This window comes from Gambusia affinis, linkage group LG11, assembly GCF_019740435.1.
Source record: "Gambusia affinis linkage group LG11, SWU_Gaff_1.0, whole genome shotgun sequence".
Classification (NCBI taxonomy): Eukaryota; Metazoa; Chordata; class Actinopteri; order Cyprinodontiformes; family Poeciliidae; genus Gambusia; species Gambusia affinis.
The window spans coordinates 2,821,052-2,849,041 of NC_057878.1; the positions used below are offsets into that span (position 1 = coordinate 2,821,052).

The following is a 27,990-nucleotide window of genomic DNA, read 5'->3' on the forward strand; positions in this document are numbered from 1 at the left end:
GAAGCCCGAAAATAGTTCCAGTTTTCCACCAACAAAATCGCATCTCCTCCATTGTTTACATTTCTGTAGAGACGCCTTATTACTCACGTTGAGAATATTCAGTAACTTCCATAAAAGAATTTTGATAAGTAACTGTAGTCTGACTACTGGATTTGAAATAGCATTTGAGGTTAGATTACTGGTTACTGAAGAAAGTGGTCAATCACTGGCCAAAACATCCTCTAAGGTGGGAAACATTTCCACTGATCCCCACTCCACACGCACCCACAGTACCAACTTTTCCTAAATCCACAGAGTTGATCGTGTGCGTAAAGACGCTTTCTCATCAGTAGACAGCAAGCAGATAGCTTTTTCCGGCTTTTCCTAGCCCGCTAAGTGCTTGGCGCCCCCAGGAGGCGGCTACCCTTTGCTAACTCTCTACACCATAAAAACATAATAAAGTAGCTAATTATTAAACAAGAAATAGATATAACATTTTGTCAAATACCATCATCAATCGTATATACGTCAGATATATTGATAAATGTTCTAATCTACTAATCCAGTGGTTCCCAAAGTGTGGGGCGCGTCCCCTAGGGGGATGCAGTGCCATTGCACAGGGGGGGGGTTGGGCGGCATGGGAAGCAGTATGGATGAATGGAAAACAAAAAACAGTTAAACAAAAGTGTTTCACTGTAAAGATGGTTTGCAACCTGAAGTGTGAAATGAACTTCAGTGGAATTTGAAAACACTGACCTCCCTCTGCTCTCTCCTCATGCTGCCAGCACATAGACCAGATCATGATTTTTTCATGGGAATCATGCAAGCAGTTGATCTGATCCTGGAAGTAAGGCATAGAAAAGGTCAAAACTGGGCATGCAAACAGGATTTCTCTGCAGCACTTCATCCTGCTGCTGCACTGCAGGATGGGATTTCTACGTTTTGAGTTAAATCTGTAGTCAGCTCAGATGAAAGCACTGAGTCTTTGTTTTTTTTTGTTTTTTTGTTCATTCAGACGCTGTGCATTCTCGCCAACATCGCCGATGGAAACACAGCCAAGGAGCTCATCATGACAAATGATGACATGCTCCAGAAAATTAAATACTACATGGTACGGCCCAGTGTTGATCCAACCCAGTGTTGAACGTTTCAACACAAGCTTGCTTCATTGTTACTTTCTGATTCTGGTTTTCAGCCTCATGAAAAAAAGTTAATTTATTTAGCTAGAAACTGAATATAATATTTCGTTTAATTAGATTCGTATTACATGAGGATGTTTTGTATACCCTTATTACTCACGTTGAGAATATTCAGTAACTTCCATGATTCAGGATTTCAGAAAACATTTGAGGAATAAATCACTAATGATGTATATAGACATGTGATCAATTTCAATAGATAATACATCTGATGGAATATTCACTGAACGCCAATACAGAACCGCACAGCATTCTGGGAGATGTAGGCAAAGGAAAGGATTTAACTCCTCAACCTTTGACAGAGAGCTAAGCTAGTTGATGGCATCAATTAACTCAGTCTTTGGCTTCCTAGCAACAACTGTTGCTAAGTAACTTGGGTAGCAGCGGTTTTACGTTTTGCTACACTGCTTCATAACTACATAAACAAAAAACGATGGAGTGAAACTTTGGACAGAATAGAAAAGGTCACATCACCAGTTTGACAATTATCAGTATTGACTGATACATGAGCTGGTATGATAAGTTTTCCAGCCGTATTGTCCAGCCTGACATTTAAAATTGTGCTCACGGTTCAGAAAGCGTTGGTTTCGCTACGGAGCGGAGATGTGTGTCTTTGACTTCCTCTCCGTCCTCCGTTCCCACAGGGACACTCGAACGTGAAGCTGCAGCTCGCCGCCACCTTCTGTGTGTCCAACCTCATCTGGAACGAGGAGGACGGTAAGGACTGCTGGTAGATTCAGATTACAGAAGAACTCATGGGTTTAAAAAAAATATATGGCAGGAAAAGAGAGTTTCTGTTACATTCCTGTCACATGATTTTTTTAGTAATTTTTTTATGTACCCTTTTAAAAGTTGATCAGTTTTTGTTGTAAGGATGAAAAGTCAAAACTGGGCAAAATTCCTACATAATACCAGTCAGCAGTATAATCACGACAAAGTGAAGTTTACATATGGAGGTGTGTTGGTTTTAACATGTGCTTAACTTTTGTTTCTGTTCTCTTAAATCCCAACAATAAGTTACTCTGACATAAACTTTTAAACACAAACAGATCTGCAGCAATGTTTCCATGTTGCATGTCTAATATAACTAGAATAATAATTAATTCTGCTTTTCAATCAGCCAAAATAAAACAGCATGTTAGTTTAAATTGTGTTTCAGAGTTTCAGAGTGTTTTCACTGAGGAACATTACAGTTGCTGATTGTCATTATTGTACATTTTAAAAATGTACAAGAAAGTACATTTTTAAAAGTACTTTCTTGTTCACTGAAATCTGGTTTAAAATTTAATTACCCAGTTCCAAACAATGTCAAAAATGTGCTAGAAAGCACAGCAAAGTGTTGAGATTAATCTCAGAAATTTTCTAGAAATTTTTAAAAAATATTTCCGAAATGTGAAAATATTCAGAAATGTCCAACTTTTCTTCCCAAGAAAATCGCTGAAATTAAAATAAAAACTTCAGATTTTTTTGCAGTAATTTAATCGATCTACAATGACCCTAATTTGCTGTTGTAGAATGATTGCAGACTAGGTATTAATCGGTACCATGTCCCCACCCGAGTCTGTTTTTAAAGTAGAATCAGGTTTACAAACTCGGAGTCTTGTTCACGATGATGACGTTTTCCGGTTTGCTCCTGGTTGTGCATTAGGTTCTCAGGATCGCCAGGACAAGCTGAGGGAGATGGGCTTTGTGGACGTCCTGCACAAACTGACGCAGTCAGGCGATCCCAACCTCAGTGACAGGTGGGCCACCGAGCAGAAAACCCTTCCGCCCCCTCCGTTACCAAAGACCGTGTTCAGACCTTGATGATGATGATGATGATGTTTGTGTCTCTGTGTTTGTCAGAATGGAAACATGGACAGCAATACCGCCTCCCACTCCTCCAACAGGCAGCGATCCTCTACTACCAGGCTAACTGATGGTCATCTAGAGGACGCCTGCTGCTGCCTCTTTGGGTTTATGTTGGCTTTCGTTTTGAGACTTGCACAAAGACACCTTTTTGTTTCGTCTTGGACCTGTGGCCCACGTTTCTCCTGCCTCCCATTTTCAGCGGTTCTTCTCCGCCCTAACTCATCCTGGAGGAGGCTCCGAGCGTGTGGCTGTTTGGTTGTTGGAGAAATTAGGGAAGTTTTTTTTTTGTTTTTTTTTTCTCCTGTTCCTTTGTTTTTTTTTGCTTGAGAGGTAACTTTCTGGGGTTTGACGTCAGATTCCCATACATGCGCTCGTCTGAGGCCTCTCTTCTGGGACTCCTGACGGTGGAGATTCAGGACAGGAGAACTTCCTGGTGTTTCTTTTGGAATTTTTGGATTAATATTGCTGTTAATATTAACGTCTACACAAGGCATCACTAGCAAGGATATATTTGGAAGAAATGCCTATTTTGAAACTTTGGGTGTTTTATTTTTTTGTGGACATATACCTCGTAAATATATATAAATATATATATATATATATATAAATTTAAACATAAATATATATTTTTGGATTTTTATTTTCCCCGTTCTCAGCCCGTTGACTTCATCCTTTCCCGCTACATCTCCACTCTCAGCACAGTTGGAACTGCAGCCTGATTGGATCACTATTAAACCCTGAATTTTGTCTGCAGGGGTGAAAACTGGAAACAAATCCAAGGATCCCAGAATTCTAAGTTTCCGTTGGTGACCGTGAAGAGGCTGCTTGCACTTGGCGCCTGTCACCTCTGCCCATTGTCCTTACAGTCCCCATGGGAAATCTAGTTCCAGAGCTGGTAGTGCTTAATCTAATCAGCTCCATTATCAGTGGACTAGAGGAGGATTCACTGTTCCTATCTCTGTATCATCCCCCCATTTCCCCAGTACTCTTTTTTTTTTTCTGTGTTTGTCAGAATGGAAACATGGACAGCAAACCCGCTCCTCCCACCCTCCTCCTCCAACAGGTCCACCGTTTCCTCTCTGAAGCTAGCGCTCCGGTGTAGAACCTCTCCTCCATCTAGGGGGTTTTTAGTGTTGCCCTCTGACATTTCAAACCGTACTGAAGTTCTGATAGAATGAATGTTACAAAATGGAAAATATATGCAGACCTGCAGAAGGATTCCTTTGTGTTGTGTGTTATTTCTTCTGTAGGGAGGCTGCATAGAGTTTTTGTTTCAGTCCCAAACTTGGATAAAGCTAGTAAAAGCTGCAGTATGTAGCTTTTTTGTTTTTTTTTTTTGGAGTGAAATAAAAGTAAGTCACTGAGAAATGATCAGTGGAAAAAAGTTTTGTTTCCCTGGCTTCTCCCAGAGCTCCTAGTACTTATTAGAAACAACCAATCAGAGCCAGGAGGAGGCGGGTCTTGGCGCTGCCAGTCAGCCAGCAGAACCTGTCCTGAATGCTTGTCTGGTTAGCATGGCCACCAATGACGGTGGATAAATGGTTTTCCTGTAATGGTACTTCATTTTCCCGCCATTAGCACATTTAGCAGTGAGTAAATGAGGTTGATTGACATCGCTAAGACCCGCCTCCACGCTCTGATTGGTTGTTTGTGGTTTCTTCAGACACCAATAGTAGCTCAGAGAGGAGGTGGATGACCTTGAATTTTCTTTTTTTCCACAGATTGTCTGTCTCATACTCTGTCGCAAATTTTAACAAATATGTCTAAACAAAAAACATATTTAAAAAAAGTTACATACTGCAGCTTTGATGTATTAATTTGTAAACCCACAACATTGCAGAGCCCAACTTTTAAGATTTGGTACTAGGAAGCATATAGATGCTCCGTTTTGTCTTTTTTTTCTTTTGGTTTAATTTCTTACAAGAATAAAAATCTGGAGTTAATTTAACCATATATTTGCTTTAACCTTGTGGTGGTCAACATCACGTCTGAGTAAGGTTAAAGAACGAGTTCTTTATCGACACTAACAACGTGGCATATGTGACTGTAACTCCATATTGTTGTCTCTGACAAAGATGTCAGGCCCAAAATGGCCTCTTTTCTAATTTTTCTTAGTGTGTTTCTGGCTTGAAGCAAAGGAAAGTATCCAATGAAATGAAGGTGCTGAACTAAACATTTAATATTCTTGGTTCATCTGGAGTGAAATAAAAGTAAGTCACTGTTAATGTCCATGTCCCTACGTGCTCACTAGGTTTGACTCCTGTTCTGTTCTCACGTCGTGCCAGTGCTTCCATCGTCACACTTAGAGACTTCAGGACTGCGCCGCTTCCATGGACAATGGCTTCAGGCTGTTAACGGTTCTGAACGGCCGGGTTCTGTATCAGAGCGACGACGTCATCGCCGCTGAAAATGAGACTAAAACGCTTCGACACACACTGGTTTGCACCCAGAATGAATGGCTGTTTGGGTTTTTAGTCCCTTATGGAAGTATTCACGTGCTTGGAATTTTTCACATTTTGTCACATCACAACTAAAATATTATATGTATTATTTTTAAGATTAAAAATAGAATAGAATATACTACATTGAACACCAAAGGAAAATTGAGAAGATATTCCATCCAAAATGTTAATATTAGAAATAAATATAATCAGAAACGATATAAAAAAACCCCAACATAAAATATTTTATTTAAAAAATGCACGTGTGATAGTATAGGCAATTTCAATATGACTCAATATAAAATGAATAACAAGCGTGCACATGGAAATATGTTGATCTATAAGTAAATTTATAAATGAGTTCATAAAAACTTATAGACACTTAAGAGTTGGACATTACAAAACCTGGTAGACTGAATAGACCAGGATTGCTCAGGTCCAGTCCTGGAGAGCTGCAGTCCTGCAACTTTTAGATTCATTCGTTGTCAACAGACGAGGATCAAATGTCTGAATTCCCTCACCAGCAGCCATTCAGCTCTGAACAGGCCAGGTAACGAGCCACTCGTTTGATTCAAAGTCAGAATCTTATTTATTTTATTTTTTGGTGGCCCAAATCTTCTTCCAGTTGATCCCGACTTGTTGCAACCCACATCATTTTCATTCATCACCTGTCTCCTTGCCAACCAGATTACACCCAAATCAAGCTGACCCTTCTGGGTGCTTAACCCGAATTCAATGCCTGCTGGTTTCAAACTGTTTCTTTAAAACAAAACAAAACAAAAAAACCCTCAAAGACTCTGCTCTTACAAAACAACCCTTCTTTATTGTTGTAATGTATGTCATCCCAGTTTAAATTTGTATGTAACAGCAAGTCTGTAATAAAATACATCGGAAACCCAGCAGCCTCCACCAGGGGGGGCAGTTTTCCCTCCGGCCTGAACAGCTCAAAAGCAGGCACGTTTCTCATGCAAAAATAATAATAAAAAACATGCATTTGATTTAAATCCCAATAGAGTATCACTCCGCATTACATCTCACTGCAACCAACCCCCTCACCCACCCACCCACCCACCCACATGGCGCCCAGGATCAGAACTCCACACATTCATAGGAGTTTTGTTTTCCAGTGTGTAGAAAGTCCAAGAAAGTGTCCTCTGCTGTTTCTGTAACAAAGTGGGGGCCAGAAAGCTCAGCGTCTACGTTACAGCGAACAAAACAGACCGAGGTCCTGAGGCTTCTGTAGCGTAGTAGCTCTGGCTGAGGTCTCGCAACCCCCGGGGGTCGGAGGCGATGTCTGTGTGCTACATAAGAACTGTGAAGGGTTCCACATGACGTGCAATACCAACCCACCGCGATTCCTCTGCACAGGTCAAACCCAGAGCCTAAGTGGAGCGGAAACGTTTCAGAGGAAGGTCAGAGTGTTCTCAGCAGGTGGCATTGATGGCTTCTTCTGGGTAAAGTTGGACTGACTGAAGGGACCTGTGGGCAGGCGAGAGGGGGGCGGGGTCTTCACATGGAGAAGGCACGAATGGCTGGATGGCTAAAGCTCAGGGGCAAACGTGAGACGTACAATCTGAATATGCTTGGCTTGAAAACTACAGATGCAGTTCAATACATAAAAATGCCGTTAAATGGTTTGGTTCATTTCAGCAATTTATTTTGAGAACAGAAACTGTTCATGGTGATGTTTTGAGTTCGTTTTGATAATTGTGGCCTACAGCATAAAAAACACAAAGAATGAAGTATAGAGAAAGAAAAGGGATTTTTGGATGTGTGGGGACAATTCCTGTTTTAAAGCTGCAGCATAGAACATTTAGAAGAAATATATTTTCACATATTTGTTTAAACTGTCACCATGTTTGGACAGTTGCAACCCAAATCGCTTTCATCCATCACCTGCCGTTATGAGACAGATAATCTGTGAAGAAACATTTAACTCCTGTCAGTACTAACTAGAACCAACCGATCAGAGCCAGGAGGCGGGTCTTAGCGCTGTAAATCACCCACCATGAGGTGCTTCTCCCCCTTGCTTTCTATTAGTTGTAATGGTAAGTTGTTTCGCCGCCATTAGCACATTGAGCAGTGAGTACATGAGATTGATTGACAGCTAACAGTTAGCTTTCGTCAACAACTCAGAGGCGGAAGCGAGAGCTCCGCGAAACGCAAGTAATAACCCGGCAGGAACACGGTGCGCTAAATAATAAAATAGAATTCAACGAAACTTCGAGGAATTTTAATAATCGAGGTACTCCAGGGATCATTTCAGCCCTAGTCGGTTTGATTGGGAATTTTCTTTTGCTGCAAGCTATAGTCATCAAAAAAACACAAAAACATTTATCATATAGCCTAATATATATATGAATTTTGCTCGATAACTGAAATAACTAACTTAAAGTTACTGAGTCTAGCTTCTTGTTGAGAAGCTAGACTTCTCAACAAGTCTAGCTTGTTGAGAAGCACCTTATAGGGCATTTTAGGATCTAAACTGCAGTTTTGTTTTCCTCTTTGGCATTGATCCCAAAGGTACAGAGTACTTGAATTACATTATGAGAGAACCAGGCCTTGCTACTGTAGGGAAATGAGTGGTATGTGTGTGTGTGCGTGTGTGTGTGCGCATGTGTGTGTTTTGGTGCACAGGGGCAGATGATTGCCTTCCTTTAGAAAATAAAATCTGGAGTGAGAATGAGCGACTTTACATTCCTGCTGTGCTGACTCAAACCCACCAGTTGGGGGATGTGTGTGTTTGTCCCTGCCTCTGGAGGAGACATCTTGGTATTTAAAAACTAAAACAGATTGGAGAGGGTAAGAGAGAGAGAGACAGAAAAATGCTGTCTGGTTCTGTGTGTCAGGAGCTGAAGGCATCGACTCGCGCCGCAGTTTTGCAGGATTGTTTCTAATAATTGGTGGGTGATCCAGTGTGTGATTCTGTTAGCATAGACTGTTAGCGTAGAGAGGAAGCCTCTCAAAGCATCCCAGGCTTCCTGCCTGAGACAGACCAGTTTGCTGCTGCACCGATCGCTTTGTTCACGGTTGCATCACGCAGGAAAAACCCGCCTAGAGCCCAAGATCGTCCTCGTCGATGAAGCTGAAATCCTCCGTGGAGGTTTTGCTCTCTTCTCCCTGCCGCCCCCACTCCTGCATCTCCACCTCCTGCGGACTGGCAGAGGCTCTGGCCTCTTCGGGGCGTCTCAGCAGATTGCACCTCGCCGGAGTGTGAGCGTCTCGCTTTGCTGAGCTCCCAAAGTCCAGAGACACGGGCAGGGACAGGGTGGAGGGATGGACGGGCGCTGCGGTGGACGTGATGGGGATGGACAGGGAAGGCCTCAGCCGGTGACCCCCGGGAGACGAGGAGACGGACGAGGGAGCCGAGCGATGGGATGACAGGGGAGGGGGCGTGTCCTGAGAGGGAGGCGGGGGGAGCAGGCCTCTGCTGCCACAGCTGGTGGGCCGCGACAGGCAAGGAGAAAGAGACGATGAGGAGGAGAGGGAGACGGAGAAGGACAGCGACGGCGAAGGGGTGTTGGAGCGCAGAGCAGGCTGGTCCTCCAGGGGCGGCAGGAGGATCCCGTTACTGGGGGACACAGTACTTCGGGACACCGGGGACCCCTTTGGAGCTTCTTCCTTCGATGCGAGGAAGCTTGAGCCAGTTGCCACAGGGCTGGGTGGGGGCTGTGCTGATGCTGATGGCGAGGAATCAGGCCTTTTTGGTGAATGATGAATTGGGAGAAGGCATCGCGGCAAACCCTCGCCCTCCGGGTCTCCACTGTCCAACAGGGAGCCAGCGTCCTCTCTCGGGGGGGAACAGGGCGCCGCTGCGGGCGCTGCCGGGAACCAGGGGCTGGACTGCCCCTGGGTGGCACTGCCCTGAGGCGGGGCCAGGTTTGGCACTGCGCTCATCAGGATTGGCTGCGGGGCTGCCTGGAGGAAGGGCTTCAGCAGGCAAGCCATTTCCCGCAGCTCCTGGCTGAGGCTGGACACTTGTTTGGACAGAGAGTTCATCTGGGCGAGAAGGAGACAGAGACACAACCAGACGGTCACATCATGCGGCATCACGATGCTGCAAAACATCACTTTATTAAAGAACTCCATCAGTCCTGTTACCAGGTACCAATTCCAGCCTAAGACTCAGAACCTCATCTGAATGTTGATGTAGAAATGTTTGCCTGACGATAAAGGGACATGCTTATGCACATATCAGTTCAACCAATCAATTAAAATCATTTCAATAGCTAGTTTTGCAACAGTTCAAAGTTCTTTAAAAACACAAAAATAAGACGTAATAAAGACAACACAGTCAGCAACTGAGAAACCAGCAACAAAACCAGTACATTTGATCAAAATCATCAATACACATCAAACCTGTTGGTCAATATTCTAGTGATTGTGGGTCTAAAGCCCAGCAGGCATTCCTTATCAGGGTTTTTAGCCTGGGTTTAAAGGAACTCAGTGTTTGGGCTGTTTTTCAGTTTTGTGGAAGTTTGATCCAGATCAGAGGAGCAATAAAAACAAATCCACCTGCTTTGTTTGTTCACTTTACATGCATCAGCATCCATTCCCTGTCGGGAATCATCACGGGTGGGTATGAACTAGATCAGTTTATAAACAATGACACTTGTTGTGAATTATCACAATACGAGTAAACTAAACTGAATATGACCCGAGTCAGCATTTATTTTATAGAATGGGATGAAAATTACAATCCTGGGCTTAAAATTTCTGTCAGAAGGAAAAATGCCACAGTCATGATGCGTCAGGTCAGATCTTACCTCCTCTGTAAGCTTGGTCACGCTTTGCTTGATCTCAGAGTGTTCACGCATCCCTGCAGACAGCGGGAATATAAAAGGCATCCATATTAAGCTCCCAGGAAAGAAAGAGAGCATATACCATAGATGGGGTAAGTGTGTGTGTGTGTGTGTTTTACCTGCATACGGGGAAGGTGGAGCTGCAGGTGACAGACTGGGACTGAACTCAAACTTCTGTGAAGAGGTGGAAACGCTCTCCGTTTCGATGCCGTCCACGAATCTTTGCAGGACAGAAAAGGTGAAAGGTCAGTAGCATGAGAAGCAGGTATGACGACGTGACGCCCGCTGCAGAGAGGAGGAGTACACGTCCACCAAAAAACTCAAAAGAAATTTTGAGATTGATCTTTGAAATTTTCCAGAAAAAAACCTTGGAGGTCTTCTGAAGTCGAACATTTTGAAAATTTCTGGAGTTTAAAAAGTTGAAGAGTTTTTTAACTTTTCAAACTCAGAAATTTTTTGAATTTTTTTTTTTTTTTTAGATTACTCTCAAAATGTATGTAGTTGAAAAGTAAAAAACTAATTCTTGGAAAAACTTGGAAATGTCAGTGCCAAAAGCTCAAGATATATATATATTCTTTTACTTTTGAAACTCAGAAATTTCTTTTATTTTTTTCTAGAAATTTTCTTATATTAATGTCAATTTTGGAATTGACATTAATATAATATTAATATATAAATTTGCTAATTTGTGACTTTTGAAGCTCAGAAATTCCCTTGTTCTTTCAAGAAATTTCTGAGGTGAATCTCAAAACATCTGTGCTGTTTTTTTGAGAAACGTACATTATTTTTTTTTCCCTCTCTGTGTTCTGTACGTCGTCAGAACGTCAGTCTGGTCTGAACCGACACTGATTACTGCACAGCATCTCCCCCGTCTTCTGCTCACGTCTTAGACATCTACACAGCATGCAAACCATTCAGCTGCAGTATGAAACCCTGAACACAGCAGCAGGTCCCATATGATCCACCAGCTATGTAATCTACCGGTTGCCATGGCAGCCAGACACTGATTGCAGCACAGTCCAGTGCAGTTTCTTTCTGTGGCTCTGAGGTTGTGTCATTACCCGTTTTGTGATTACAGTGTGCACTTGCAGAGAGAGAGAGCGCGTGTGTGGGGGGGTGTGTGTGTAGGCGTATGCATTCGTGTGTTTAGGTGTGTGTGTGTTACCTGGGGCTGAGCTCAGGTGGAGCGCTGCTGAAGCTAACCACTGGTATCTGCAGGGTGGAGGGCCGTAAGTGCTCAGTGGGGGCCCTGAAGGGCCGCGGAGCCAGGAGGGGGGAACGCAGCGGGGAGCTGAGGCCCCTGCTCAGATGCAGTGGCGAGCGGGGAGCCCGGGACACGGTGCTCTGCTCCTCGTCGCCCTCCTCATCCTCACGGATGGACGGCAGCTTCTTCACCAGGCCACCGTTGCTCTCCCAGTCCTTCTGACACACAGCAGGGTCAGAGATTCAGAGCCTGACCAGAACTCACCTCACAATATAATCATCAATAACAATAACTCTTTAAAGAATTTTGAATGAATATGAGCGTTTAACTTCCCTTAGGGATCAAAAGTATTTTTTTAATTTGAATTTTGAATCATCAAACTGACTGAGTTGAAGGTGAATGGACTGCAGTGTCGTAGCTTCACCAGTAGGTGTCAGGCGAACACAAGAGTTTGTCTGTGATGATTTGTTTGAACTGCTGTTACAATTGAAAACTCCAAATTTGTTCACTGCAAAAACACAAACTCTTTCCAAGTATTTTTGGTTTACTGCAAATATCTTAGAACACTCGAAATAAGACAAAACAAAAGGATAAGTAACTTTTCAACAAGAAATACGAGTTAATAATTTCTGAATATTAATGAAAAAGTTCTAGTTCCATTGGCAGATTACTTCACTTATAATTACGCTTTGCCCATGTTGTAAGTGAAATAATCTGCCAATAGAAAAAAGTGATTTTCATTAATATTAAGGAATTACTGTCTTAAAACAAGCTACCATATCTTGCTGAAAAGTTGCTTGTAAGTTAGTTTCGTTTTTTTCTCCACTGTGATAAGATATTTGGATTGGAAACTAACAAATCTAATTGGTATGATTTTGTGTTTGTGTAGCAAACAAGCTGGACAAAGTGTGTACTCCGTTCCTTTTCTCTCTCTCTCTTTTTCTTTTTTTTAAAAAAAGGTTTTTACTTTTATTAGCTCCTTTGCTTTGGTTATCTGCTGTTGTTCAGATTCGTCAATTTTCTGTTCAATCGTAAACAGAATGCTTGTTTAAAAACCACAATAAACAGAAAGAAAAATAAAAAAATAAAATTCTGTTCACTGACGTCCGACGCAGTGTCAGGTCACCCGTGTAGATGGATTGGTAAAGCGTGAGGAGTGTTTTCCTGAGGTCGCTATATTGATCACAGAGGGATGATAAAGTGGGTGGGAGGCTCAGTTTCTGCCTCAGGCCATTTCAACTATTTCTGTGTCAGGTACAAGAGTCATGGATGGATGGATGAATGGATGGATGGATGAATGGATGGATGATGAAGTGCTGTCCAGATGTCTAAAGTCATCCAGTTGCAGTTCCTTTATATCCAGGGATTTCACCCAACTGAAAACTCTACACCAGCATCCGCTGTAGGTGTTCTAAGTTGTTCTTATTGGGATTGTTGTATCTGATTGCTGCACTGTAAAAAAACAAAAAAACAAAAACAAAATCTCACCAAGTATTTCTGTTTAGTTTCTAGCGCAAAGACACTTGAAATAAGACAAAAACTAACTTAACTAAGACATGTTTTAGTAATGTAGAGTACGGAGTCCTGCATGGGACATGGGGATTTTATTTTTCTCTTTTGCATTCCCTCGCAATAATGTACTGATCAGGTCATGCAGCATAATTGAACATTGTAAGCCTTTCTTACTGTGGCTATTGTACTCTGGTATTATGAGGTTTTTCCATGTATGATAATATCTTGTGAAATATCTGAAGTTTCATGTCTTTTTCTTTAGGATAGAAATGCACCACAAACCAGAGATACAAACAGAAATCTTCCACTGGAAAGAAAGAAAAACAATACATCCTGTTTCTGAGTTATCATCACGCAGTAATCATCAGTCATCTGACAGTGTTGATTGTCTCTCTATTGGTTAATAAAGGGCCGTTTCCATGTGCAGTTCTATCTCAAAAATATCCAGACAGACAAACATGCAGGGAATCAATCGATTTTCAATCAATTGTTTGCACCAAGGAGTTAATAATAAACACGTTTTCACCGAGCCTCTTCAGGACTGTATATATTTGAAAAGTTCAATTGACATTTGTGACTGTATACAAAATAGACCAGCATATATTGCAGTAAGCTTATTGTGAGGGAACGCAAATGAAAAAAAAAAAAAAATGTCCCCATGTTCCCAAGGGGCCTGTGTAATAGAGGAGTTGGGCTTGACGTAAATAATTCCTTAATATTGATTTTAAGAAGAGTTATTAGTTCCACTGGCAGATTTTTCACTTACAGAAAAGGAAAAATGTCATGTTTTAAATGAAAAAAAAAAAACAACACAACAAATCCGCCTGTAAGCTAATGCTCTGTTATTTCAAGTGTACTAAGATATTAGCATTGAAACCAAGAGAAAATACTTGGTAAGATTTAGTGATTTTGAAGGCCCAACACATCGTTTCATTTTGTCTGGAGATTCTTCCATTGTTACTGAGGTCAAACGACTCTCTCTCTGCTTTATTTGAGTTTATTCCGCTCGTCATTCTTTAAGAAGTTTGTTTTGAATGCGAAAGACTAATTAGTAAAGAAAAACTCGTTTCATTTTTCATTATATCAAAATTTTCTTAAAAAAAAAAAACCCAAACAAACTGCAGATTAAAGGTTTGATGCAAAATGAAGAACATGTTTCTTGCTGTTCTTGAAATGTCGCTTCGCATAAATCAAAAGAGACAATGGAGAAACTGAGTGTAGACAGAAAAATGCACTTTAGAAACATCATCCTAAGGCATTTAGGCAGTTGCTCAAAAATGCATCAGTAGGAAAAAGAACTGAAGTATTTTAGATTGTTCACATCATAAAGAGAGGTAAGAAATATTTTAGGAGCTGCATCCCACAATGCTCATTGGATTTTATCTGAGGAAAAAGTCATGAAGAAATTCAGTAAACAGCTTAAACACACAAAAACATACTTTTGTACTTTCTGAATTATTTGATCCCACTGAGGCTCTGCTACAGGTTAGGAAGTTCATTTCTTTCCTTAATAAAAAGTTTAAGCCTCTATAGTGAAAACTATAAATGTAAACATATCCAGACTCAATTATTATGTCTGGATACACTGCAAAAAAACCCCCACTAGATATCACTGAATATTTGTGGTCTGGTTTGACATAACACTTGAACTGCGACAAAAACTAACTTACAAGTAACTTTTCGACAAGGTGTTTTAGGTCAATCATTGCTTAATGTTTATGAAACAATACTAGTTCCACAGCAGATTATTTCACTCATAACATGGAAAACAATACGAACAACCTCCTACATCTTGCTGAAAAGTTAGTTGTAAGTTAGTTCTGTCGTATTTCGAGCGTACTAAGTAACTTGCCCAAGAAATTAGACGGAAAATTCTTGGTAAGGTTTTGAGTTTTTGCAGTGTTTTAGGCGGAAAAGCAGTTGGAGTGAAAACAGAACGTTTGCTCAGGCGAACCAGAACCTGGAGTGGACCAGACCAGAGGAAACTTCAGGGACCCGAAGATTCTGGTTCTCCTTCAGACAGAAACGCAGCTCCTGCTCTAACATCCAACTATTTGAGGCCATTTCATCGTTTCCATGGCTGTGTGATCAGACTGCGCAGGCCAGCGCCAAGAAGCATCAGCTTGGACTCAGAAAGCCTTTCAGGCTGGTCGCTCTGAGGCGAGTGGTGCCTTAATCTGGCTGATGTCCTTCTGTTGGTCAGTGCAGAGCAGGAAGAGAGCGTCCAGGTGGTCCGTACTGAACGCTGGGCATTTCTCAGGGTCCACTTTCCTCTGACGGAGGCAGAGGAAGGTGAGAGGAACACAAGAAATCCTCTTAAAGATACAAACTCTAACTGCAGTAAAGTTCTTAAAGTTTTGTGTTTGATTTCAAAGCTGCTTTACAAAACCACATGTTGATGCCATAATGTTTACAAGAGAAGCAAACCTTCCAAACACAAAACATTTCAGTTCATTTTTGTTTGAGTGACTCCTTCAGAGTCTAACATGGAGCTCCACATTTTTAGATATATGTTTTTGCCCTGTAACAATTTCTCTGACAATTGCACGTTGTGACTTTGGGGTGAGTTTGCTGGAAGTCCATTCAGGAAAAATCAGTGGCTGGAAAAAAAAAAAAAAAAAAAAAGCTTTTCACTCCTGAGTAATCTTTGTCTCTGTGAGGAAGTTGGACCTAACTTTGTTTGTAAATGACCTTTGAACCCTTCCCAGATTGACAGACAGCTGAAATTGCTCCTTTCAGGTCACTGTGGTTGTCTGTAAAACTCGCCTGTATCCTGCAGAGCGACGTTGATGCCCGCTGCTGATCCGCCGCGTTTGGACAAAACTGCCACGTTTAAATCAAAATCTACTCACAAGAACGTGAGACGCAACACAGAGTGATTGTCTTTCCCATGTGTTATGGTTTCCTTCTGTTGCCATGGTAACTAAGAGCACATCTACTCACTGACTTGCTCCAAATAACACCTCGGTGCACCCAGATCTGCGTTTGCTTGTAGTAAAACTTGCTACAGCAAAAAAAAAAAAAAAAAGGAAAAAAAACGAAGGCGGACATAGATCCTGTTTTTATCACCGAGAACAAAATGAAATATTTGATCAGATCTTGTTCCTACATGAACATCTGATTATTGGTTTCATTCGGATGCTTATTGTTGAGTAAGTAGACAAAAAGAAATCACAACATATATGGTGGTTTTAGTTCTTAAAAATTATATATATATATATATATTTTGACATGCAGTGCTTTTCAGCTGACGATTTTAAAACGTACAAATGAAATTATTTATAGTTTTAAATGTCGAAGCTGCTTTACTGAAAGGTTCAGACAGAAAACGAGAGAGAAAATAATAAACAGCTTGAATAAAGACGAATGACAAAGTTTGATTTGGGAGCAGTTTGAGTGTTTGGACTGAATTTTGAAACTAGTTATGGTTCCATTAATTAGAACATCTCGTATTCTCTTGTCTCCATCAATCAGTTGGCCAAAGACCGACTGCATCAGTCAGTCATCAATCTCTGTGGTGATTTTACAGAGAGATCGGATTGAACCAGAACCGGATAGAACCACGTAGAACCAGAACCAGAACCAGAATCAGAATCAGAACTCCTGATTGGCTCTCGTGTTTCTCTTGTTTTTTCTTTTTTTTTGTTTGAGCTCATATTTTTATTATCTTATAGGTAATTGAGTCAAATTACATAATTACATAATCGTTTTGAATGATTGTTTCACTCGTAAGTGAGATCTCGGATCTCAATGAGACAACCTGAATGTATAAAAGTAAAAACAGTTCTCTCTCACCCTGATCTCAGCCAAACCTTCATCACATCGTCTGGTTTTTTCGGCCATCGCCCCTCTGCTCCCCCTCCATCATCTCTCCTTCCCTTAATCAGCTCTCACTCCTTCCACTCCATCCCTGCCGGCTCAGCATTCTATCGTTTTTTTCCCCCCCTCCTCTTTCTCCTCCTCTGTGGCAGCCGGGTTTATTTTTAGCTCTCTGTTTCTAATCTTAGCTCGCAGCTCCGCGGGAAACCAAGGAGCTCCGTGTGATGCGTGGGTGTGATAAGTGTACAGTTCTCCATGTGAAGGCGTGTGTGTGTGCGTGTGTGTGAGGGTTTGTGTACAGAGCTCTTTTTTTTTCAGAGATCTAACCGCATGTGGGAAGATAAATGAAAACTCTGCACACATTTCTTGCAAGCAGGGAAAAAAACAAAAAACAAAACGTGATTTTGTTCATGTTTCTGTGTGAGTGCTGGCAGATCTCACCCTCCCTGTCATGTTCATCAATCAGAGACTGAAAAAGCCCAGGAGGAGAGAAGCTGAAGAGAGATGATGTGAGCTGGTGGACGGCTGGAGAGATCGGACTGAGAGATTGTTACTCATTTGCTCGACGAGCGACGGCTGCGAATGATCTGATGACGTTTTACGGCCACGTAGAGGAAAAAGGAAGAGGAAGTTTCCGTCACAAAAAAAATCTCTAAAATTTTGAGATTTATCTCAGAAAATTTCTAGAAAACACAAAAAAAAATGTCAAAGCTTGATGGGGCAAAAAAGCTTCTAGAAAGAACTCCGAAACTTTGAGGATAATATCAGCAATTATCTAGAAGAATGTAGAAACTTTTGAGTTTGAAAAGTAGAAAACGTTTGACTTTTGTAGCTCTTTTTTGTTGTTTTCTTCTAGAAAATTCTTGAAATCAACCTCAAAATTTAGGGGTTTTTCTACATTTCAAACAGAATTCTTTTGATTAATATTAAAATGTCTGACCTTCTTTCAAGCAAATATTAGACTTTTCAAACACATAAATTTCCAAGTTGTTTTTTTATTTTTTTTATTTCTGGGCTCAATCTCAATTTTTGTTTTTTGGTGGAATTCTACTGCTCCCCTTTTTCTCCATGTATAACAGCTTCAATACACCGTCATATTTCATAATGAGTTATATTTTTGGATCAGTCAGACTTCACACCTGTCAGCATGCCTGACATCTCTGCAGGCTTCCCTCAGGTAATCAGTAGCAGCTTTTTTTTTTTTTTTTTTCTCTTCACATGCTTATGACAGACATCTGCAGCCGCGGCCCGGTTACATGTGCAGCAGATTGCACATATGCTGGCGATGTTTTCTCTGCAGACAAACCAAAGCTTCCACTGCAGTGCAGAGAAAAGGAAACGAGATCGCTCACGTTCTTCCTCCTTTCTCCTCTTCATCTTCTCCCTGACTGGCTGCTCTATTTTTAGCGAGCAGGATCCAATCTTAGCAGCAGCTGAGGAGGGAGAGCCAGTCAGGGAGAACCCGTGCTTCCCCCCCCTCCTCTATTTTTAGCTGCAGGAGAGCTTCAAACGGCAGCACTCATCTATTCTGGTCTGTCTGTTTTTCTCCCTCTGCAGCAGCAGCAGCAGCAGCAGCAGCAGTGCTGGAGGATCCAGTGTGTGTGTAGTGTGTGTGTGTGTGTTTGATGGCATGGACTTTAAATGGAGGCACGTGTCAAACCGCATTATGAGGGTCAGATACGGCTTTTCTCCATCCTCTCTTTGGGTTTTCTCCACATCACGGCGGATATGTTTAAACAGAAATACCAGTTTTTATTCCTCTGATTCGTCCGAGTCATTTCCGACATTATTATTTTATTTTATTTATTTGGTAGAGATATTACCAAATATTTCACCAGACCAGTTTCCTCTGGTCTAGTGCAATATTATTTCGTATTAGTTCTATTGGCAGATTATTTTACTCATAACAAGATATTTTCCCCAAGTTATTAGTGAAATAATCTCAGTGGAACTAGTACTTTTTTCAAAAATCATTATTGGACTTAGTGACTTCAAACGAGCTTCTACATCTTGCTGAAAAGTTTCTTGAAAGTCAGATTTTGTCTTATTTCAAGTGTGAGAAGATCTTTACAATAGAAACCAGACAGAACTGCTTGGTGAGGTTTTGTGTTTTTACAGTGCAGCAGTCCGGCCAAACAATCCCAATAACAACCAGTTAGGATTTTCAACACCTACAGTGGATGTTAATGGGAAAAGATTCATGTAGGTGAAATCTCTGGACGTAAAGGTCAAAGGTCACAAACTACCATTGGATGACATTAGACAGCTGAACAGAACTTCATAATGAATGAATGAATGAATGAATCAGTCCATCTTCAGGTCAGTTACTCGATAATATTTTGTGTTTTTTCAGTGTAGATGATTGTTGCCATCAGCTAGAATTCATTTAAATCAGACGTCTGATTTTAAATTCTGTTCAGACGTGTACAACAATCCCCTGAACTGTTTGTTTGTAACTGGGATCCATGGCAACAAAAAAATCAGAGTCTGGGTTGTTCCGATTCACTGGGACTGAACATCCACTTCCACGCGCACACACACACACACACACACACACAACCCCCCAGCCTGAATAAAGAAAGCGGGTGTTTGTTTCCTCTGTTAGCTCGGTGGTCTCTGTGGGTGGGGTTACTCACGTCTGCGCCGTGGCCCTCCCGCAGGTTGTAGGTGAGGTCGTGCTGAATCTCGCTGATGAACTTCTGCGCGTACTCTGGGTAGAGGCGGAGCACCTCGCGCAGGCCCTTCAGGCTGATGTACTGCAGGTCGCAGTAGGTCAGCGCTTTGACGTTGGCGTTCGTCTTGATCACCTGCTCCTTCGTCAGGGAATCCGAACCAATCAGATCTCCTTTGCCTGACGGAATGAGTCCAGAACAAAAAACCAGTTAAAACCAGTTTCACTTTGAGGGACTGTTTGCTTCAGAGCTGTTTCTGTGTTGGCTGGTTTTCGCTGTTTGGGGTTTATTTGTGTCGTTCTCTATGTTCCATTTTTGCCCCTACATCTTGGTTTCTAGTAGTTTTGTATTCATTGGTTCACTACAGGAGAACTCATTTCACTCACTCAACGAAGAAAGATAGTTCAGTCAAATGTGGCTGATTTTGGAGTCAATTCCATGGAAGAGGAACAAAAGATTTCAGAGTTTTGTTCCTATATGAGCCATAAATACCAACACCACCATCAGTATTCCCCCACATGCAAATAACGACTGCAGCAGTGTAATATGGTGATTTTTTTAAACATTTTTTATGTTGAACCAGCTTTATTGGTCCATATGCAAGAAATTTCACTTCAGTTTTCAAGCACTCACCTTGTACAGACACAAAGTCTTACCAAGTATTTTTGGTCTAATTTCTGTTTTTATTACGCTTGAAATGAGACAAAAGTAATTTACAAGTAACTTTTCAGCAAGACATAGGAGTTTATTTTAAGTCAATAACTCATTAAGTCTCGGATTATTTCACTTATAACAGTGGAAAAATGTTTTGTTGTAAGTGAAATAATCTGCCAGTGGAACCAGTATTATTTTCATCAATATTAAGAAACTATTTACTTAAAACAAGCTCCTGCATCTTGCTGAACAATTACCTGTCAGTTAGTTTTCTCTCTTATTTCAAGCTTCCTAAGACGTTAGACCATAACTACGTGGTAAGAGTTTTCATTTTTGCAGTGTGCTGAAATTGTTTTTTATTTTTATCTTACTAAACTTTAAAGCTCTTTTGTGGAACAATAAACCTGCAAAAAATAACAATATTTTTTTTATTGACTCCACAGCTGCTGAACTTTACTTGTGATGGACAATTTAAAAGTTCATGTAACAAGCATTAGAGATGTTTGCAGACTGGCTACTATGAGACCAAGCTGCTGTGATGCAGCATCCTGAGAGGGATGTGATGGCCCCGGAGCCCCGGAGCCCCGGAGCCCCGGAGCCTGGCGCTGCTGCTCACCACTCAGGGGTTGGTCTCTCAAGGTCACTGCACCAAAACGTTTTTTTTTTTAAGCAGAGGGAAATTCTTCAGTGCACAATTTTATGTATCAGACAACATTTGGTTTGATCTGCTGTTAAGATAATAACTCTATAAACATAAACACACTTTTGTCTCTGAGCAGAGAGGGAAAAAAAGAGAAGAGATTTTAGTCAACAGATTTCCTTCTGTTTTCTGTGGCCTCACTGCAACAGGATCAACGCAAAAACATTTTCAGAACTAATCCATTTAATATTCCTTTTCAGCTCTGTCTTCTCCGTCAATTCAAAAATGTGTAAAAAAGAAAAAAAGCAAAGCAAAAGAAAACAGGGGGAATTACAGTGTTATTCATGGACACAGCAGCTGCTGCTCACACCGTCATTTCTTCATTCCTGCCTTTTTTAAAAATATTTTTTTTTAATCAATGGTCCATAAACATGGTTTTCAGATGGATTGTTCATAATCTGCTGAGTGATGTCAAAAAACACAAAGAAAAATAAAATTACCAGAAATGTATCGCCGTCTATAAGGGGAACCTGTAATTTGGACGCCTTTTGAAACAGACAAAAGCCTCCACAGTTTTGGGATAAAGAAGAAAATCTGACAAAAGACTCGTGGGGGCTGAGAAAAAAAAAGAGAGAGAGAAGAATGGGGGGAGGGGGAAGAAAAAGGAGCTGAGAGGAAACAGAAATGATGGAAGGAGGCGAGGAAGGGACTGCAGACGGGTGGAGGAGTGTGGAGGTGGACAGAAAGGAGGGTAAAAGAGAGGAGATGAGGTGTGTGTGTGTGTGTGTGTGTGTACACTAACACCAGTAAACCAAAGAGGGGAGGGGATCAGGAAGTGGAGCATCTGTGAACACCTCCACATCCTCCTGCTGCTGCGCCCCCACCCACCACTGCTCTTAACATGGCGGATGAGACGGGCTCTACATAATCTCCGTCTGCCTCGCCGTCTTTTTCAAATTTCTGCTCCCCCCCATCCCCCCCACACCGCCGCTCTATTGTTGTGTTTTCAGGGAGATGATGGGTGGCGGTGGCGACAGAAAGCGTTGCTCTTAATAAAGATGAAATGTTACTCGGAAGTGACATTTCAGTGCGTCTGTCTGGTTTTGGGAAGTGCAGGTGAGAGCGATGAAGGTGGGGAGCAAAAACCTTTCAAAGAAGTTCATTTTGTCAGTGTCAGTGATTCTTAGTCCTGGTGCACATTATCACTGTCAGGATCTTTTTCTTTTTTTTTTCTTTTTTTTTATTGCTCCTTTTGCTCTTTTCAAGACCAATTTCTGATCCAATTATTCACACCTACTGCTGTTAAATTGAATATAATGCAGACCAGTTGCAGTGAAATGTTCATACTGCGGGACAGTAATACTCACAGATTCAGACCCACACAGACAAATCTATGACGGAGTATTGGAGCGATTGTAGGTAGAAAAAAAAGAAAGGAGGAGTACATTTCTGCCCTAAAAACACTCAGAAATTTCAGGAACTTTCTAGAAAAAATAAGGAAATTTTATTTCTTGAAAAGTCAGAAATTTGCCAGTTATAACTTCTGGGTTTAAAAATCTGAAATTTACAACTTTCTGATTTTCTTCTGGCAAATTTGTAGAATTTTCAAACGCAAACATTTTAAATGTTTTAAACTCAGAAATTTAGATTTTTTTCTTTAAAATTTCTGCAATTAATAAATTGTTTGAGTTTTTTCTAGTAATTTTTTTACTTTTCAAACTCCAAAATGTAACAACGTTTTCTTTTAAAAAATGATGGGATTGATATCAAAATTTATGATTTTTTTCAGGAAAACTTTTGACTTTTTGTCAGTGTTGACTCAAATTTCCAAGTTTTTTATCTTCAGAAATTCACTAGGATTAATCTCCAATTTCTAAGTTGTTTTTAGCAGATCTTTGACTTTTCAAATACAAACATTTGTATTTGAAAATATCTGCTAGAAAACACAAATTTGAGATTTGTCTCAGTGATTTCTTGAAAAGAAAAAAAAAAAAAACTTGGAATCTTAAGAAATTTGGAATTTCCAAGTGTTTTCTATGAGATATCTGGGATTTATCATTAAACATTAGATTTTTTTTTTTCTTGCAAATCTTTGACCAAAATTTACTTGTTTTTTCCTAAAGCTGCTTTTTTTTTGGAAGGAATGTTCTCCTTTGTTTCTATCTACCTCGCCTTTTCTAATAGATATATCCAAAAGATGTAATGCATCTTAGATAGCAGGGGGTGTCAGAGAATAAAAGGTCAGTGTTTTCATTGGTGTCACATGCTGTTAATTCAGCTTGAACTAATGCACAGCGTCATACTTGTGATTTAGTGTGATGGTCAAAGTAAAGGTTAATTCAGGCACAAATTGACAGGCGGCTGGAGGTGTTACATCACAAGCCCTGCTCCTGGTCCATGTTTCATCATGGTTTAAATTCAATATTTAATACAATATCAGCCCAGCTGTTGATTGGATCACTGCTTCAAGAAGCTATTCTGACTTCAAACAGCTACAGCTCCACTGAAAATCTGCTTCATTTCCAAAAACATACAAACACGTAATGTAATTAAACAGCTAATTCATCAAATGAATTAAAACAACAACGACAACAACAAAAGAGTGGGGAGTGCTTCTGCTGTCCCGTTCTTATTCAACCCCCTCAGGACAAGCCTCTTTGTGACAAACACAAAATCTTAGAATTTTTAAAAAAATATTTTTTCTAGTACAAACATGTTAGAACGTTTGAAATAAAACAAGAGAGATAGAAACTTGATCTCAGACTCAAGTTCCAAACTAAAAAAGACGATCAAAATAAACAACCAAACAGATTTTAATAGCTACAATCACCTCACAATAAGATTACATATGATTTTAGATGAAAATCACATTACATGTAATAACAGACAACTGTACCAGCTGTGAATGATATTCTGTAGAGCTCAGCCGATTAACTAGCTTACCGGTATCTTTTCAGCAAGTCATTGGATAAAAAAGTTCCAGTTCCACCGGGAAATACTCTTTAGTTTAACAAAACAAAACATTCTTCCCTATTTGTAAGTGAAATAATCTGGAAGGAAGTCGAGCCGCCCCAGAGCTCGACAGGGGCACCGCCACACTTAAACGCAGCACCATGTTCTTTTCAGCTTCATTATTCTTCCTCCAGACATACAGTACCTCTGATCTGCAGCTCTAGAAAGCTCCAAGGAGTTGTGTACATTTCAGGTTTCAGCGTTTAGTAACAGCCTTCTAGTGGAAACTAAAATGCTCGGAGGTTGCTGCTACCTAGACGTTTACCAGGTGTGGCAGACAGTCGAGGGGATTTTCTGCTTGAACTGACGTTGCAGCATATTAAAAAGTGAAAAGCACCAATATGGCCAGCGGCTATCTGAATTAAGAGACAGGTGGTGTGCCGTGCTTCCACATTTTAATTGGTTCATTTCACTCTCTAAATGAGGTCTTTGTGGATCCCTGGTTTTCTCTGTTTCATAGACCATGACCAACAATCACCTGTTGGAGGTGATCATAAATCCCTGATGATTTATTGATATTTAACAGCAGAAATAAAAATGCTCGACTACCTGTAATGCCGCTTGAGTCGTGGCGCTGAAACATTTCGACATGCATGACTGGAGAAGGAGAGAGTCGGGTTCTGGTTACCAACCAGGAAAGTAGATCCTTCCTGGAAGAACAGTCTGTCCACCGGGCCGAACAAGGCCAATGGATTCCTGGGCTCTGCAGTCCTCTCATAATAATGATTCTGTTTCAATAATGCAACATCTATTTATTATTAACAGCTGCATCGCAACACATACTGCCTGTTGATGCGCCAGATCAAATACAGGCTGAGGGGCCTGGTGTTTCAAGGAAAAACTCATTCACTTTATAATTACACACACACACACACTTCACTGTACTTTTGTTAAAGTTGCAGAATAAAATTTCATAAAAAAAATAAAATAAATATATATATTTGACATATGTTGAAACTGCCAGTATCTTGTGACAGTAAAATGTGAGACAATCAGTGAAAGGATTCCTCCTGGAGCTGCTATTGCTGTCTAAAGAAACCCTCCACTACTGATCAAAAACAACCAATCAGAGCCAGGAGGAGGGGCTTACCGCTGTCAATCAACCTTATGTACTCGCTGCTAAATGTGCTAATAGAAATAGAAGAAATTTACCGTTGCAGAAAAACCATTTGTCCGTCACCATTAGCTATGCTAACTAGCATTAGCATTCAAAACAGTTTCTGCTAATGTAGCATTAGGAGCTACTCTAGCAGCCTTTTTTAAAACAGATTATCTGGTTCCTACCATATTGTCAAGGCATAGAGACAGTTTCAGCAGATATGTCAAAAATCTATATTTTATAAAACTTACACACTGCAGCTTTAAACTGAGGTCTTCATATTCACTTCCATTTTATTAACTGCATTTTTGCCTAACACCAACTCTTTTCCCAAACTCTAACCAACACTAGTCTATTCCTACCCCAACCATCACCCATAACCCAACATCATTTCCCCTCATGGGGACCAGAAAAAGGTCCCCACAAGTATCAAAAACCTGGTCACACCCCCTCTGCCCCCCACACACAGAAATACAAGTCCACCTCATTATTCCAATCCATGATGACCTTTGTATAAACATGTACATCTGCTCCAGCCATGAATGCATAAGAAGGCCTTTCAGCTCCTCTCTTATCCCCAGTTTGTTGTTTCTGTTTTCTCCTCATCCACACGGCTCTGGCTGAGGGAAGCTGCTTCCTGGATTAGCCTTACAAAGGTTCCTAGTCACATCCCAACTAATTTAGATTTTCACCAGCGGCAGCTAAAGACATCATTGTTTTGGCAGCAGCAATAGTTCATCTCAACATACCGCCTCCAATTGGATTATTTTCAGTGAGACAATATTACTGTTGATTTTACATTCAACACTAAATGTTGGATAAAGGTGAGGTTTTTTTGAAGTGATTAAGTGGAGATGCAGTAATTAGTTCTGATCTCCAGTTTTTATGAAGCTCTGACCTGATCAGATTGATCTTCTAGCTTCTATTATTTTATTATATCTCTATTATAAGTAAAAGTTTTCAACATATTGTTCTAAAGAAGTCTTAGACTTGTTCTGCCTCCACAATCTTCATTTTCAAAAACCTGACTGATTAGATAAGGTTATCTGGCTGGCTAATTTTTCTCATAATGTTGTAGAATTTAATCAGCTGTAAATTAAATTCAACATTAGAGGAACATTTCAATTCCCAAAGCATTGTTTTCTAATAATAGTAAAGGTGAATCAGAATCTCGGCCCTTTTCTCAGAATTTCAGCACTTTGATTAATTCTTTAGATGGAAGTTCATGATAAGACAAATAATGCCGTATGGTTATTAAAAACAGCATGATTAGAAGAAACGTGCTGGGTCATTTAGAGAAAGAAAAATGTACAAGATATGGATCTTCAGTTGAAACCAGAAGTTTACATACAAAGAGTAAAAAGACACACACACACACACACGCACACACACGCACCTTTTATTCTCACTGTCGGAAGTTAGATCCATCCAGATTTCCCTGAATTTGTCTGATGTGAAAATTACAGAAGAAGTTTGCTAAATTTCACAATAAGACCAGAAAATAATATGTCAGATTAATGCCAGAACCATGATGATGGTTCCTCTGCAGAGCACCAACCACTGTTTGTCCAGATATAAGTGAAAATTCTGACCCTTACTGGTAAACCCTCCCCTAAAAAACACAACAAATTAAAAATTGTTTTAAAATCTCATCAAACTAGTGTGTAACATCAACACTGGACAGATGAGGGTCCTTTAGCAGAGAGACGGTAAAGTGCTGCACTAAAAAGAGACCATAACAGGAGATGATAATACCTCAGTTGTTTTTTTTTAAAATCATTTAGTAGATGCAATATCAGCCTTTGCACCATCTTCTGCTGATTCTAACAGGAGTCCTGGAGGATAATCGCCAAGCTGCGACTCTTTCTGTGCGGCTCCACCTGGGTGATAACGCCTTTCAGCAGCAGAGAGCAAACTGCAGCTTTTCAGCAGCTTGCTTTGAGCCCTGCCCTCCCTGTTAGCTTACACAACGACCCTCCTCCTCCTCACTCCTTCATCACCAACTGTTCATTGGAGCAGTCAGGGTTGAAACCGAACGAGGTGTTGCAAAAATTATTCTAACCACCATCATTGCACCAACAGACCACCTTTATTTTTGCGGTCCACGAAACGCTCAGCTTAATATAGCTGGTGATCTAACACACACACATATACAAACACACACTGCTGGATCTCATTGGATCACTCCTTAAAGGAACAGGAAATATGAAATGTTAGTTATTCATTGAAGATAGAACAGAGTCCTTATCAGGGCCGATGTACCCGAATAATTTTCTATCATCTTGAGTGTCATCATGTCCCAACAAAGGATTTTAGCTTCTTTTTGTTTGTTTATGTGTTTAACATTAGGACACATTTTTCTAGAGGGGAAATATTTTACTCCTCTTGAAATAGAACCAAACTAACTTACAAGTAACTTTCACCAAAACATACTAGAGCTTATTTTAAGTAAATAATTATTTAATATTGATTTTAAACAGGTACTGGTTGCACTGACAAATTATTTCACTAATAACAAGGGAAAATATAAGTGAAATCATAACCTGCCAATAGAGCAAGTACTTTTTATCAACATTAACAAATAGCTTGCTGAAAAGTTACAAGTTAGTCAGTTTTGTCCTATTTCACGTGTACTACGGTATCTGCTCTAGAAAGCAGACCAAAAATACTTGTTGGCAACTCTGGTGCAAAAATCTCTGAAATCAATGAATCTTTACCGCACCGTTAAACCGCTGAAGAACAGATGTCCTTTCTGATCTTTCACGCACATATGTGACAGAATATGAGGTCCTCCATCTAGCGGCAACCCTTTTCACAGACTCACCCAGTATAGCCAGCACAGTGTTGTCCTTCAGCACCTCCATGGACCCTGAGCAGACGAAGTAGATGGCCTGCAGGGCGTCGCCCTGCCGGATGAGGAACTCCCCCGGGGCGCAGAAGGAGGTCTTGATGATGAGGGAGAGGGAGCGCAGGCATCCCCTGCTGGCCGACTCGAACAGTGGCAGCTGCAGCAACTCCTTGTTCAGGTGCATGGCGATGTCGGCCCGCAGCTCGTCAGGGAAGTCCTTCAGCAGCTGGGGAGGCGGAACAGCTCACATTTAACAGC

At 40.8% G+C, this 27,990-nt stretch overlaps 1 protein-coding gene across 2 annotated transcripts in view; it reads right to left on the reverse strand.

The window, feature by feature from the left end:
* Positions 1-6,555: 6,555 nt before the first annotated feature.
* Positions 6,556-27,990, reverse strand: part of kcnh3 (potassium voltage-gated channel, subfamily H (eag-related), member 3) — a 154,811-nt gene continuing 133,376 nt past the window's right edge. The window contains exons 10-15 of one of the 2 annotated variants that reach the window (XM_044131139.1): positions 27,709-27,958; positions 19,444-19,658; positions 11,438-11,694; positions 10,392-10,492; positions 10,237-10,289; positions 6,556-9,469 (exon numbers count right to left, since the gene is read on the reverse strand). In XM_044131139.1, coding sequence (XP_043987074.1) covers positions 8,525-9,469; positions 10,237-10,289; positions 10,392-10,492; positions 11,438-11,694; positions 19,444-19,658; positions 27,709-27,958 — 1,821 coding nt within the window. In that variant the 3' untranslated portion in view covers positions 6,556-8,524. The remainder of the gene's footprint in view (positions 9,470-10,236; positions 10,290-10,391; positions 10,493-11,437; positions 11,695-19,443; positions 19,659-27,708; positions 27,959-27,990) is intronic. The other variant, XM_044131140.1, reaches the window with a different exon arrangement.